At 33.1% G+C, this 13,421-nt stretch overlaps 1 protein-coding gene across 1 annotated transcript; it reads right to left on the bottom strand.

The window, feature by feature from the left end:
* Positions 1 to 1,554: 1,554 nt before the first annotated feature.
* Positions 1,555 to 12,723, bottom strand: LOC149784601 (uncharacterized). The gene is made up of 4 exons (XM_089933015.1): positions 12,657 to 12,723; positions 10,378 to 10,530; positions 6,594 to 6,854; positions 1,555 to 2,201 (listed from the first exon to the last, which is right to left on the bottom strand). The coding sequence occupies exons 1-4, from the start codon at positions 12,721 to 12,723 to the stop codon at positions 1,555 to 1,557; spliced, it is 1,128 nt and encodes a 375-aa protein (XP_089789141.1).
* Positions 12,724 to 13,421: the final 698 nt, after the last annotated feature.

The following is a 13,421-nucleotide window of genomic DNA, read 5'->3' as shown; positions in this document are numbered from 1 at the left end:
CAGAAACAATGACTTATGCTGATTGACAGATGGACAATTGACTACATGCCATAAGCTCTTGTGTTCTAGGAACAATAAAGAGGCCAGAAAGACGATATTATAGCACACTGACAATAGCCTTAATTTTACCTGTGAAATTTTATCCACATGTGTTCCCACTAAAATCACAGGCAGGTTGCTGGCGTCATCTGATGGTGCACACGAATGTATTGAGTTGAGCCAAACCTCAATTAGCTCTGAAAACAATACACACAAAAGTAGTATGAGTGGCTCATGTTCTCCCTATGATTAATAGCAGTTTGTAAGTAAATGGCATATTTGTGCAAAAACAGTATTGTTCCTTTATATAGCAAACACATTTACGTCGGATTGTTGTACCCTAATTTGACCTTTTCCTATCCTAATTACAACCCATCCACAAAGTTTCGTCCAAGTCTGAATTATAGAATAAATGTTGTTATTCGGTAACCATTTTTCTTCTTTCTCATAGTGGCTGCAACCTTTGGTCTCTTGGCTCCAAAATCAACAGGTGATGTCCTAATCCTAAATGTAAGCCATTTACAAACATTGGTTGAGGTATTTATTATAGAATCTATATCATAGTTCAGAAACCATTTTTATTTCACCAATCACAGGTGATTTTGATATTTGACTTTTTTAATTTGAATCAACAGTGTTATTCCTGCTACAAGTGTAATTAATCAGTGAAGTTTGTAATAATAGATAAGACCACATTACTTAGGAAACCATCATTTTCTTTCAATCTTTGTAACCTTGACCTTTAAACTATTGAGCCTATTGAGCCTATAATCAGGACAGTCCTTCTTTCTGAGAAGTACAAGTTATCAACAAGGCTGAATAACTGTATATAACGGATAATTTAAGTAATTGGAAAGAAACTATAATTTGTGTCATATAAATCACATTGACCTTGACCTCTAAATTCAAAATCAACATCCTTCTTTCTTAACCCTTGTGTAATATCTCCTCAATGCCTTGCAACTGTAGATTCTGGAAACTCGAGTTGCAGTGAAAAAGACCAGCAAGCTAGAAATCAACATAGTTACTCGTTAACCAAATGTGAGCCTGTATATGAAGCCTTTCGTTGATATATAATGATGACACATATCTTTCTTGGCCATGAACTGTATATCAAACCTTGATCTGATATGCTGAAATTACATATTTCTTTACTGAACGTGGTCTCCATGTCAGAAGTTTGATAATGAGCACATTTAATTTGGTAAATAAAGATGGATGCACAATGTAACTATATTAGATGTGAAAATAAAATGATACTGAACTAAAAGTTTAAAAAATGCTGAGGTTAATATTGGATGTGGAAAAGAATATGTGTATGCACCTAGATACCAAGATACATGCAATTCTTATGTCAATTTTCAGTTTATTCGGGCATGTCAAAGTGTTTCTAAATGCTATTGTTTATTTATATTGTCTCTTCTTTCCAGTGGGGTATAAATATGTACTGTGACTGTATTGTAAGTAACTATGAACTATGATTCATTTATTTCATTCTGACATTGAAGTAGTAAATCAAACCTTACCTTGAACTTTGCACTTCATTATCCCTTCGCTATCAAAATAACACTCATCAGCCACAAGATCAGTAACATGTCCACTAACATCAGAAACCAAGATGTATATGGCTCGTCTTGTCAGGAATATCTGGTGTGTTGTATAAAATGCATACTGGCCTGCAAAGTCCCAAATTGTCATAAGTGAGGTTTTGCCAGTATTTTCTAATTTATTAATATTTTCGTTTAACAATTTTAGCATGGCTATCGTGATTGTTTCAGACTTGGTAGGCTTCGTCTGAACGAAATTAGAAGGGGACCCATTATGCAGACTAGCGGTAGATGAAAGATCTTGCTGACTAGTGGTGAATGGAAGATTTTGACCAATGTATTGCTGACTAGTAGTAGATGAAAGATCTTGACCAATGTCTTGCTGTCTATTGGCAGTTGTAAGATCTTGACAACTGACTTGCTGAGAAGAATGGTCATATAGTACTTCTGTATCCTTATTTTCAAAAGCAACAAGATTTCCATCAAGACTTTTAAGACTTCTCTCTCTATGAGGAGTAGTTAAGGACTGTTCCTTATCAACGACATTCTCCTTCATTGATTGCTGCTCATTCAGGACTCTGGCAATGCGTTGCAGTCGATGGTCCTGTCCTGAATCTGAAAAAATCCCAAAGAACAGCATACACAATTTAATTCTGAAACCAAGCTTACAATGAAAATTTAAATTTGACCTGAACACACAAATGTAGTTCAGTAATAGTGTGAAAGAAGAGAGCAGCAAGGCCCAAGTCCTTTATGACTTCTTTATTTTAATGTGAAACACAGGGCATGATTTCCTTTTCAAAACATATTTTGTTTAAAACGTTTTAGTTTACGGGCACAGTTTATTTTCCATGAAAGTAATATTTAATTTTCTATGCATTTTAGATGATGGCATTCAATATCAAGTTTAATTATTCACACAGGTTCAGTTTGTGTTACGAGTTTTATAATCAGTTTCTTTAAACATGGTTACAGTTGTCACACTGTTAATAACATCTCAAATCATTTAATTGTCTCTGTAGATGGTATATACTGATTAATTGTTTCATTTCACTGCTATGTTAGCATATTGAAAGTCTGTGTTGTTCTTGGTAGGTTTATGTATATGAGAGGGAACAATTACATTAGTCGTTGAAAGTGGTCAGTATAGTTTTAAATGTCTAGCGTTATATTTATGCATAATTTGATTTCTCAAGTCACAATCAATATCATGCGTAACTTCCCCTACATATACTCTTTTATTTATTGCAGACTTGTAATTGTTTTTATTTTTGTTTTTATGCTTATTATACAGGGAGAAATTAGCAATATATAAGGAATTTGCATACTTACAGCAGCGTTACATGGCAGGCATGTGATAAACATGTTTTTAAGAACAATCGGCAGTGAAATTCGTTGGCAGCGAATGCAACTAACTCTAATACTATAAATACCTGTATAAATTATATACTTTCCTTACTGTCTATTGTTTTGAACCAGCGGTTGGCAGTTGTTTTCTTCAATATTACTCCTTAGTATAATATGCAGTGTTTAAAGACATGCGGTGACCTCGCTAGTGTTAACTTTCGAGTCTTCGTTGGTTTTAATTAGTGCTTCAAATATGTGTGAAGTTTTGGAAAAGACTTTGTTTATATGTTTTGTGTGAGTCAATTATTATCTAATCAATTATTTTTAAGTTACTGTAAAAATTACGTTGTTCATCATTGTATACTCTAATTTTCTTAAATATATTTCGTACTGGGGATATGATTTTCGGCTGTAGTTTTATGGGTACATATTTTAAATTTATTAGCATTTCAACTTGTAGTAAATAAAACAGATTTGATCATAATCTATTACAGATAAGGACTTGAAAAGTACTAGGTAAAATCATTGCATATAAATGATTTCTCTAACATTATAAGCATACAGATTTAATTTTCATACAGTAAAGAATAACTGCCCATATGAAGGTTTAGTGATCTGAAATTTTTATTACAAGTCCATTATTATATTTAATTCAGTTGGTGTAATTGACATTGTATTTATTAATCAATTTTATTTACTTTGATATTCACCTCTGTACCAGTATAATCAAATACGAAGGGAGTTTAAATTATGCTTAATTGTTAATTATATTGTTTAGTTACATATTTCCATCTGATATTGTTTAGTTTAATTCAATGATTATTGCAATAAAACTGAGCAACCTAAAATCAGAGTTAAATTTTATATTAAGATACCTATGCCATCTTGCAATCACTTAATTGCACTACAATCACAAATATTACAGTACTGACGGAGGGCCTCCGAGTGGCCCAGTGGCCATCGTTACAGTTAACGGCCATCTCACTTTTGTGTATGTGGGTTCGAGTCTCGGGCTCGGCCAATGTGGGTACGTGAAAAAGTTTACCAGTAGCTTATTTTGAATCAGTGGTTCATTCTGGGGTTTCGTGGGTTCTTCCTCCACTCTTAATAAGGGCCGCCATGTATAGCCTATCTTTTGCTGGAAAATGGTGTTAATCCTAATACAAACATAGCAAGAATGTTCACAGCCATTTATACATACACTACCAAAGGATGTAGCATCATTTAGAAGAGTTGCAAATTACGTACCTTGGCATCAAGTCAAAACGAATCCAGCATCGGTAATAAGAAAATACAAAAAAACACAATTTCATACAGAATATTATATTGTTTAACATCATCAGTGTCCTCTACATTTTCTAAAGTATCAGAAGCCTCAGCTAAACAGCACGTTTATATTTAACTAAGACAAATAAACACAAAGACATTGTAAATATTTCAAAAACTTGTTAAAGATTCTCCAGGGATACATTAGCAGCATGGCTGAAATACATTTTAGTGAAAACTTGAATTTGTACCATAACAAAAATATAAAAAACAATTTATAAGATATATTTCATCTGTAAAAGCCTGTAGCATAGTCTGCCAATGAGTCTTTTCAAGATCATTTAATTAACTTTACTGTACAAGTGTGGAACAAGCTAATGCCCAATGACTATGTTGACTATGGACTGGCTTAATGTATGAGAGCCTTTGAGACATGAACTTGTAAGATTGTATGTGCAAGTAAGTTTTATAATTTGCTTAGACATAAATCGTTGAAAACACTGTCTACATTTTTTATAAATATCAATTAAATTATGTTTATTGTCAAACATTGACTATTTAAAACTGAAAACTAACTACTTTGCTAGTAGAAAGAATGGACCCTTTATCTAAGCGTTACCTGCAATAGGATTTATGAAGTGTATAGTAGTTTCGCATTTGAATGATTGCCCCTCATCCCTCACATTTCTTGGAAGATAGGTCCATTTGCAATGGTATATATTGATGCAGTAAAAGATGTGGAATTCCAATCAGTTTGGGAGGGAAAGTCTAGATTTGATTACAGATTTAATATATGAATTGTATTTATTAAACTATAATCCAAAAGCAAATATGTTCTTTGGTCTTTAAACTATTAACATACTTAGATTGTAACATACATTTCTTAAAAACCAGAAGGACTAGTAGACTGAGAAATGTACTAGTCTAGCTGAATCTTCAGTAATCCTTCACAGAAAACAATGTAAGACACATATGGATATTAACAAGCGATTGGATTATTGAAACTAGGAAAACTATATTCTAAAAGTAAATTCACTAGCATGGGGCTAATGTACTATTGTTAAATTTCAACCATCATTATGAATGACAAATAAAACACACACATATACACACAAATCAGCAAATGCATGCCTTCTAAACGGAACCCCCAGCTTAGTTAATGGCTTATATAGTGTTAGCACAGATGCCACTCACCATAGAGCTATGTTGAAAAACATGTTAGCATGCAATATAGGGTAGCTAAAAGCCAAGGGGCACATACAGGATGCAATCAATATATATATTTAAGCAAATACAATGACCATCTACACTGACGCCACTTATTTCAAAATATACCCGTTTCCACATTTTACTGTTTACAAACGTGCTGAGTCTTTTTATAAAAATGGAATTAATGAGATTAACTTTATAAACATTGGAGAAACACTCTAAATGTTTGCAATTACATGCAAACTTCTGTGCTCAAAACTGAATACATAAATTGGTAAAGAGAATATTACCCTTTATATATAACCCTTGCAAAATGTGTAGAAAATAATACTTAAATCTGTCATGAGTTTGTAATTTCTTCTGGGAATTGCTGTGTTCATTTTCAGTCAAACCCCCGGTAGCTTCAAAATCTGGGAAATCTAAAATCCAAACTAATTCTTCAGACCATCGATGTTATAATATTCTTACAGAAACCATCTTTAGCTGTATCTGTTCTAGACGATGTTTTAATGGGACGACCTGTAGTTCATTGTTTGTCCGTACATTAGCGTAAATTTGGTATCTCTACTTTCATTTTGAATACCTGAACTATTGCCATAAAACTTTAAACAAATATTCATCCCATGATCTAGTTAGTTCTAAATAAAGCTGCTGCTGCTTGGATATCCAATATGGCCACCATTACAGCCATATTGTAAATCTTATAACTATTCCTTTTCCAGAATGGACGGTCATATCAACATGGGGTTTTCAACTAGAGTCTTATAATGCCTGGTTAGTCCTAAATGAAAGCTGTACTGATCTAATGCCCAGTGTCGTCACCTTGCTGGCGAACTTGGAAAAGTTTTAATTGCTAAGTGTATGGCAGGTTTCCTTTTCTAAGTGCCCTAAACCTTAACCTTGATGCAAAAACTTTTCAGCCTGAAATTAGTACATGAAAGGACCTTTCTTGCCCAAATACAAACACTTTACAATGGTTGAGAACATTAAATGGTGGAAAACTTGAGTTATTGTGCAGACGCAAAAAACAGGTGCATGGACAGATAACATATAACACAATACATTTCACATATATATATATATATATATATATATATATATATATATATATATATATATATATATATATATATATATATATAACACAGATAAATAGATCACTCATGAGTATTTATGCACACATACCCTGTGTTCGCCTTGTCCATTCATGGTTTGATAAAGAAACATCACAGCAATTGACATATACATCTATGCCCTCTGTACTACGTCTCTCAGAAATTTGTACCTCCTCGCCAAGAAGACGCTTGACTAGGGTTGTCTTTCCTACACCCATGTGTCCGACAACCATGATTCGTAAGTTGTATACAGTCTCCTTTCCATCTTTAAGTGCTTCTTCAAAAAGTTGGATGGATCTGTCATCCATGCTGAGAATTTCTATTGGAACACCTGTGGATGTAATGGGTTAGTCAAATATTATCAACTTTGAAGAAAAGTAAATAAACGGACTTCTTGCAGTGTTAAAGAGTCTAATATATGTTTTCATGCTCAATCATTGTTCTTCACGTTAATAAATATCTCCAACATTTACAAATCCTTTGTTAATAAAACTCACCATATACAGTTTACCTGCGTTCGATTCGGTGTCGATAAAAATCGCAACTTTTAAATCTATATAAGGATCAATACAGGACTCTCCTTTTTTAAACAGACTCAACAGGAACCATTACGATCCCACTTTACAGTTATTATGTGCTGCTGAACGAGGGACAAGTTTAAAGTGGACGTTGTTGGCATTTTCGACATGCGCAATGGAGATATGTTGGCATTCATTTCTACTTTCATGTAATGTGAATTTATTTCATTTACAATTTTATAATAATGTGAAATTGATACCATTTAAAGCTGAAAGCCAATCAAAATGGACGTTTCCATTTGCGCAAATATGAGTTTGAATTTAAAGCTAAAGTAAACTAACTTTTATTGTTTTACATATGACAAGTGATGTTTGAAATGTTATGCAATACCAGGCTTGAAAATGCAATAAATAGATTAGAAAACCTTTCACAACAAAGCAGAGTTAGCAGTTTTCTGAAAGTTGCACATCTAATCCAAGGTCTTTATGTATCATGATGAAACTAAATAACACCGGTCGCTCATATACCAAAATAATTAGAGAATTAACAGTTCATTTAATACTTCTTACAATATCCAGTCTGTTTTACAAGTTAATAAGTTTGAATGCTCTCCAGCTATTATTGTAATCTGTATTCCCAAATGAGAAACCATTATATTTATATTAAACATTCAGAACGTTAGTTTATCTATAAACTACGTATCATATCATTGCTGACAATTTACCTATGAATCATACATGTACTCAATAATACTGTTATCGTAGTATTAAATAGTACTGTACATATATAATTTATTGGTAAATTGTAAGAAATTATACAACCTCCTGTTGCATCTAGTACTGATATTAGTACCCCAACTTCACGGAAAGGATACTGAAATGTACATATATGTATTAATCGATCCAACAGATGTGATTTACACCAGACACTTTTTCAGAATGTTTGAGGCCATTGCATCTATATTGTTAAACAAACAATGTCACGTTTTAGTGTGAATCATACTCCACCATCAGTCTTTGAAAGAACTCATACTTTTATTACAGACTCTATATAACAATGTGCATTGTCGTAAGACTGATGCAGGTAAATATAAATATATTAATTCCTATTTAGATGGCATTCATCATGCCAGCAGTTTAACGTTTAAAACAGTATGTACTGCATACATTATCATTCATAAGATTGTTGATGTAAATACACTAAAAACAATTTCTAAATATAACTGTAAGTGTCTGGTAAACCTTTAAATCATTCATTTGAACAAAACCTGAACAAATGTCTTAATTTTAAAATTATGATAAAACATTAATCTCTGTATTACAATATTGTTATTTCTATTTCTATTTATTATTGATCTAATAAAAATATTGTCTGAATATTTTAATTATTACATATTCTGCATTCATGTTTATGGTTCATTCTGTCTTTAATAATAATAATAATAATAATAATAATAATGATAACAACAAATGCCTAAATTACTTGCTATATTAAATGTAGTCACATATTTTTACTTTTTAATTGCGCCAGCATTCTCGTGACGTCCATGCAACTTACGACAGATACTTTGTCAGGTGAATGATTTCGAAGACCTGTGTTTGGGTGCAACTTATATTATACCGTAGCCAATCGTCTTAATTAAAAAAATAACAATAGGTTGTTGAATTTGACTGAAGAGACAATCATAAAATAACGTATAATCAAATTAAGTTTTGTTTTGGATCGTCCGCCTGGTTCATTCAGCTAAGAACTGCATTAATTTTAATCGCGTCTTTGTCGTGTACCACATAAGGAATTGTATCATTCTTTGCAAGCGTAAACATATCGTACTAAATATGGCCTGCATTAAATAATGTAATTTCATAATGTAGATTATCGAAATATATGGCAAGCCTTGTGAGTAAAGTGAACGAACGTGAGAAGATCTGTTATCTGGTATGATGATTAAATTATGTAAACATACACAGCATTTTGCCGTAAAATGGTAAATATTTTTTATTGCATTACACATATCTATAAAATATGATCATTCAGTGTTTGTATTGTAACACGTGGTTGATACATTTCCGTTGCATGATAAATACAGAACGGCTCCATAGACATTACTTCCATGTAGCATGTAGAAAAAGTTTACATAACTACATGTCACCTGGGAACTCTGACTTCAAGATCACAATTTCGTGAAAAGCTCATTTCAATGTTACGTGCTTGGATTTAGCAATGAAAGCGTAATCCTCTCGGAAAAAGATGTATTGCCCTGAACTGGTAATTACCTGAGATTAGTAGCCAGCCGTCATTGCGATAGCCCAAATAGAATTATAATTTTTATATCAAAATTATGTGATTCCAGACAAGGTGCAGATCACTTAACAACCAGGATTGAGTAATCTTGGCTATAACAATAGTTGTATTAAATATTAAATTAACACATACTATTTTATTTATGCTTACAATCAAGAACGATTCATATGCATGACAATGATGGCAGACACTTAAATCATGACAATAAACAAATAATTATGTATTCCACTTTGACTTTATTCTACATCTTTTGATCATCTTTGCCTTTATTATTAAGTTGCAAATGTAACATTTATAACTCGTATTTGTTAGAAAGGTGAATTGAGAATTGTAAATCAATGAAGTATGTAGGTTTTGGTGTCGTGTGATGTAAACGTTGATGTAAATTAAAATTGAATTACCTGGTGGATGTAAATGCTCCAGTCTGTATACTGTAATCACATTACTTTCATAGCCATGTGTGGTGTAAATAACTCCATTCTGGTCATCGTAGAATATTTCATCTGGCCTTGATGACACTGTGTGTATGGTCACTAGCTGACCACTTTCCGTCAGCTGATGAATGCTGTTAGAGTTCGAGTCACAAACGAGAATGGAATCCTTGTAAACCATTACTGACCACGGTGTTCGTAAATAATGATGTCGATACAGAAACTTTAGTGTATGTGGATTAAGCATATCATATGCATACACACCTTTAACGGTGGGGTCATACGTCCAACACGAGATGTAAACTATGTTGTCTTTAATGGCCAAGTGACTACCACCGCCCCCTTTACAGATGTCGTGAGTTGAATCTAAGCTTCCATCTGTAATCGATACAACGCCCCAACACAACATGTTGGTGTCGTATTTCAAACCGCTGACAACGAGTTTGTCGCTTGAATTCAGTTTTGCCACTGAATGACATGAAATGAATCTTGTGCTTACATCTATATTTTTGACCAGTTTCACGTCATGTATATCTTTAAATGACATGATTACAATATTACTGTAGTACAGACACACAGCGACATCCGTCTCGCTAATAAAACAGACACCAAAAGGACCAGACTCCAGCTCGTGTGATGTAGACAGCAGTTTGCTATCACGACTACTGTAAAGCTGGAGATTCCTCGCATTCCAGTCTATGACCAGCAACGTGTCTCCTTGAACTAAAATTCCATTGTAGAAGGGTGTACGGCCACCTATGGAGACAAAGCGACATACATCATGATGCTGAGTACACAAAATACGGACATATTAGTTAAAAATGCAAAGTAAAGTTATACACATCTAAATATAATTTTTTGATCTAAACCGAATGTCCTTTTTCGTAATATGGCTACCGTTATTGTAATAGTTGTATTAGCTGTGTTGTTATTATCATTAGTATAGGTACATTAATGATGCTGACCTGAACATGAGTTACAGATGGAATAAAGTCGCAATATGTGCAACGAACTATAGCATATATGCTATTTCAACTGCTACTACTACTAATACTAACAATAATAATACTATACAATCTCTGTTTACGCTAGATATCTATGTAATGTTTGTTTGCAGAGATATTATTTCGATAATTTACTAGACTGAAGTAAGTTCTCTCAGAAAGTCCAGTAAATCACGACCTAGGATAAAATAAATATGCATAGAATCATGACCAAACTTTTATGTTGTTCTAGATGCTTTGTCGTCTAGTATGACCACTATAAACAAGTCATATTTTTCCACTGTGTTTTAATAATACTGTTATACCATAATTAGGAAAGGGAAAACGCAGCAGAACATAAACTGTAATCGAGCAAGATAACTGCTACTTCAATCTGTTATACATATTACAAACCTATACATTCGAACATAATATAAAAATCAAATTCCATTGGTCTGAGTAAACTATCGCTAAAACGGAGATTTTACATAAACTAAAATAACTCCTGAAAATTGTCATATGTGAGCAATAGCCCAAACATCAATATAAAACACATGAGATAGCCCAGGGTATATACATACCCGAAAAAAATCCCTCAGTCCCTGGTGTATATCGTAGATGCTGCTTAGATGCCCAACCAATAAAAGCAATATAGATATACTCTGAGAAGACAAATTTGCACAAAGAACTCAATTTAGTCCAAAGGTCAAGCTTTACCCTTACAATTCTGACACTTACCTTACAACTAGGAAATTAATCAAGGTAAATAATATAATAAAATAAAGCACCAGGTAAGACAGTAAATTTAAATTGTATTTTATAATTTAAAAGCCATTGAAAAACTACATAGGCCCTGGAGGATATGACGAACTAATTCTGTGCATAAAGAAATATGTAAATACAATTTTCATTCACTTTTTCTTTTCAAACTGTAACGCATTTAACACCATTCTGATCATTTGTAAATGAGGAAAAAGACGATATTACATTGGCGACAGACAGAGTCTATGTTTAAACGATAAGCACTTGGCATAGTTAAGTGTCACTTATGTTTAGAAACACACAAAATAGATAATATAACTAATACTAGCGTAGCTTTTTCTAACGTTTTTCAATAAATACTTTTGATTAATGAATGGAGAAACTCACGTGAAATGATGAAAATGTACATATATCTTATAGATACGGATACGTGTACATTTATTGATATTATTTCTTCCAGTGCGTCATGGGGTCAGTATAGTTCAATACATACATAAATAAATACAATTATTAACATACGAATCAAGTAATTAAAGGCATGTGAGTTCTATGGTAATGTGATTGCCATCAATCCAATTCTTGATGCGGCATTTTTAGGTCCGTAATGTTTAGCAATATTCAAAATCGGTATCGGATGTTGTACCAAGAGACAATTATTTATTTGGTTCGTTAGGTTTTAACACTAAGTAAATACATAATGTTTAACAAAGTATCTTTTTTATTACTAAAGTGAATACGATGACTCCATCCTTAATGTCACACGATTTCGCTTTCGAGTGGTTACGGAAAATATGGATAAAGACTAGGCCTGTTATTCTATTATGGCGCAAATATGGCTTCCCATTATCTGCAGTCGGACCATTGTTTTGAACGACCGTATTGTCGGCCTACCTCCCTATATGTTTACTTCGGTAATGGTATGCTAAGGAAATTCGCTGAAGGAATTCATTACGTTTATTAGATTTAATGTTATAGATAACATATAACTAGGTCGTCTATATTTATACTTGCTGAAATGGTGATCATGTTATATAATTTCCACGTATCGAATTTGGTACATTTGAAAAACCATTTATACGCATTGATTTGTTATTAAAACTCACCAAAGTTGTTATATATGACTTATCAATAATATACCTTCTAGTTTGAGCGTCCCAACTTCGACCAGACTGTTAGTATCCTCTTGTGATCTTGCTGTGGCCATTGTGATGTTTAAATGACGATTGGTTAAAGAGATATTACCACAGCTGTCACCCTAACTCAGTGCCAATGTTAGGATTGTGCTGTTGACCTAACAAAGTGCCAAATGTTAGGACTGGGGTGTCAACATAAAACAGTGACGATCTTTATGTCGGGCTGAAAAATATAGAGCAACCATGTACACATATAATGTTTTATTTAGAACGTATTGTAGAAATATCAGCTTAAAGTAAATATCTAGGGAGTTCTACAAAATAATTCTACAATGTGTGCATGGTGCATCAACATGTAGAAACATAAATTAGTATTGATTTGCAAACAAAGTTGTAAACAGTTTTCTAGTTCATCTTGTCTAAGGCCAAGTACGTTCATAATATGGCCCTGTATTTGTCTTTCGTTGTCCTTAGAGCGGTTAGGCAATCATCAATCAATCCAGTGCATTCAGTTATGAACATGTTCTATCGTGATGTTTAAACTAATATCATTCACAACTTGGATGAAGTTGTTCATTCATATAAATGACACATACTTGCATACAATTGGCTTAACATATTACCACTCTAGAAACTGTTTTGAGAGTGGTATTTGTCACTCTTTTTGCAATGACTTTGGGCATGTTTACCCATTACCCAAAGTTTGTTGCAGTTGCGTAATCCGTCTCAACTTGAACCTGCTTTGAATTTCGTACCTCTGTATATCTGC

The sequence above is a fragment of the Sinohyriopsis cumingii genome, chromosome 14 (assembly GCF_028554795.1).
Source record: "Sinohyriopsis cumingii isolate HCF-2022 chromosome 14, ASM2855479v2, whole genome shotgun sequence".
In the NCBI taxonomy this organism is placed as follows: Eukaryota; Metazoa; Mollusca; class Bivalvia; order Unionida; family Unionidae; genus Sinohyriopsis; species Sinohyriopsis cumingii.
This window is presented reverse-complemented; position numbering and strand designations above follow the sequence as displayed.

What these genes read in the sequence shown, in the direction of transcription:
- LOC149784601 (XM_089933015.1), bottom strand. Translation starts at nt 12,723, where the DNA reads ATGGCCACAGCAAGATCACAAGAGGATACTAACAGTCTGGTCGAAGTT. An exon ending in TGGGACGCTCAAACTAGAAG is followed by an intron (nt 10,531 to 12,656) that starts GTATATTATTGA and finishes TTGTCTCCATAG; the next exon opens with GTGGCCGTACACCCTTCTAC. An exon ending in ATGGACAAGGCGAACACAGG is followed by an intron (nt 2,202 to 6,593) that starts GTATGTGTGCAT and finishes GGATTTTTTCAG; the next exon opens with ATTCAGGACAGGACCATCGA.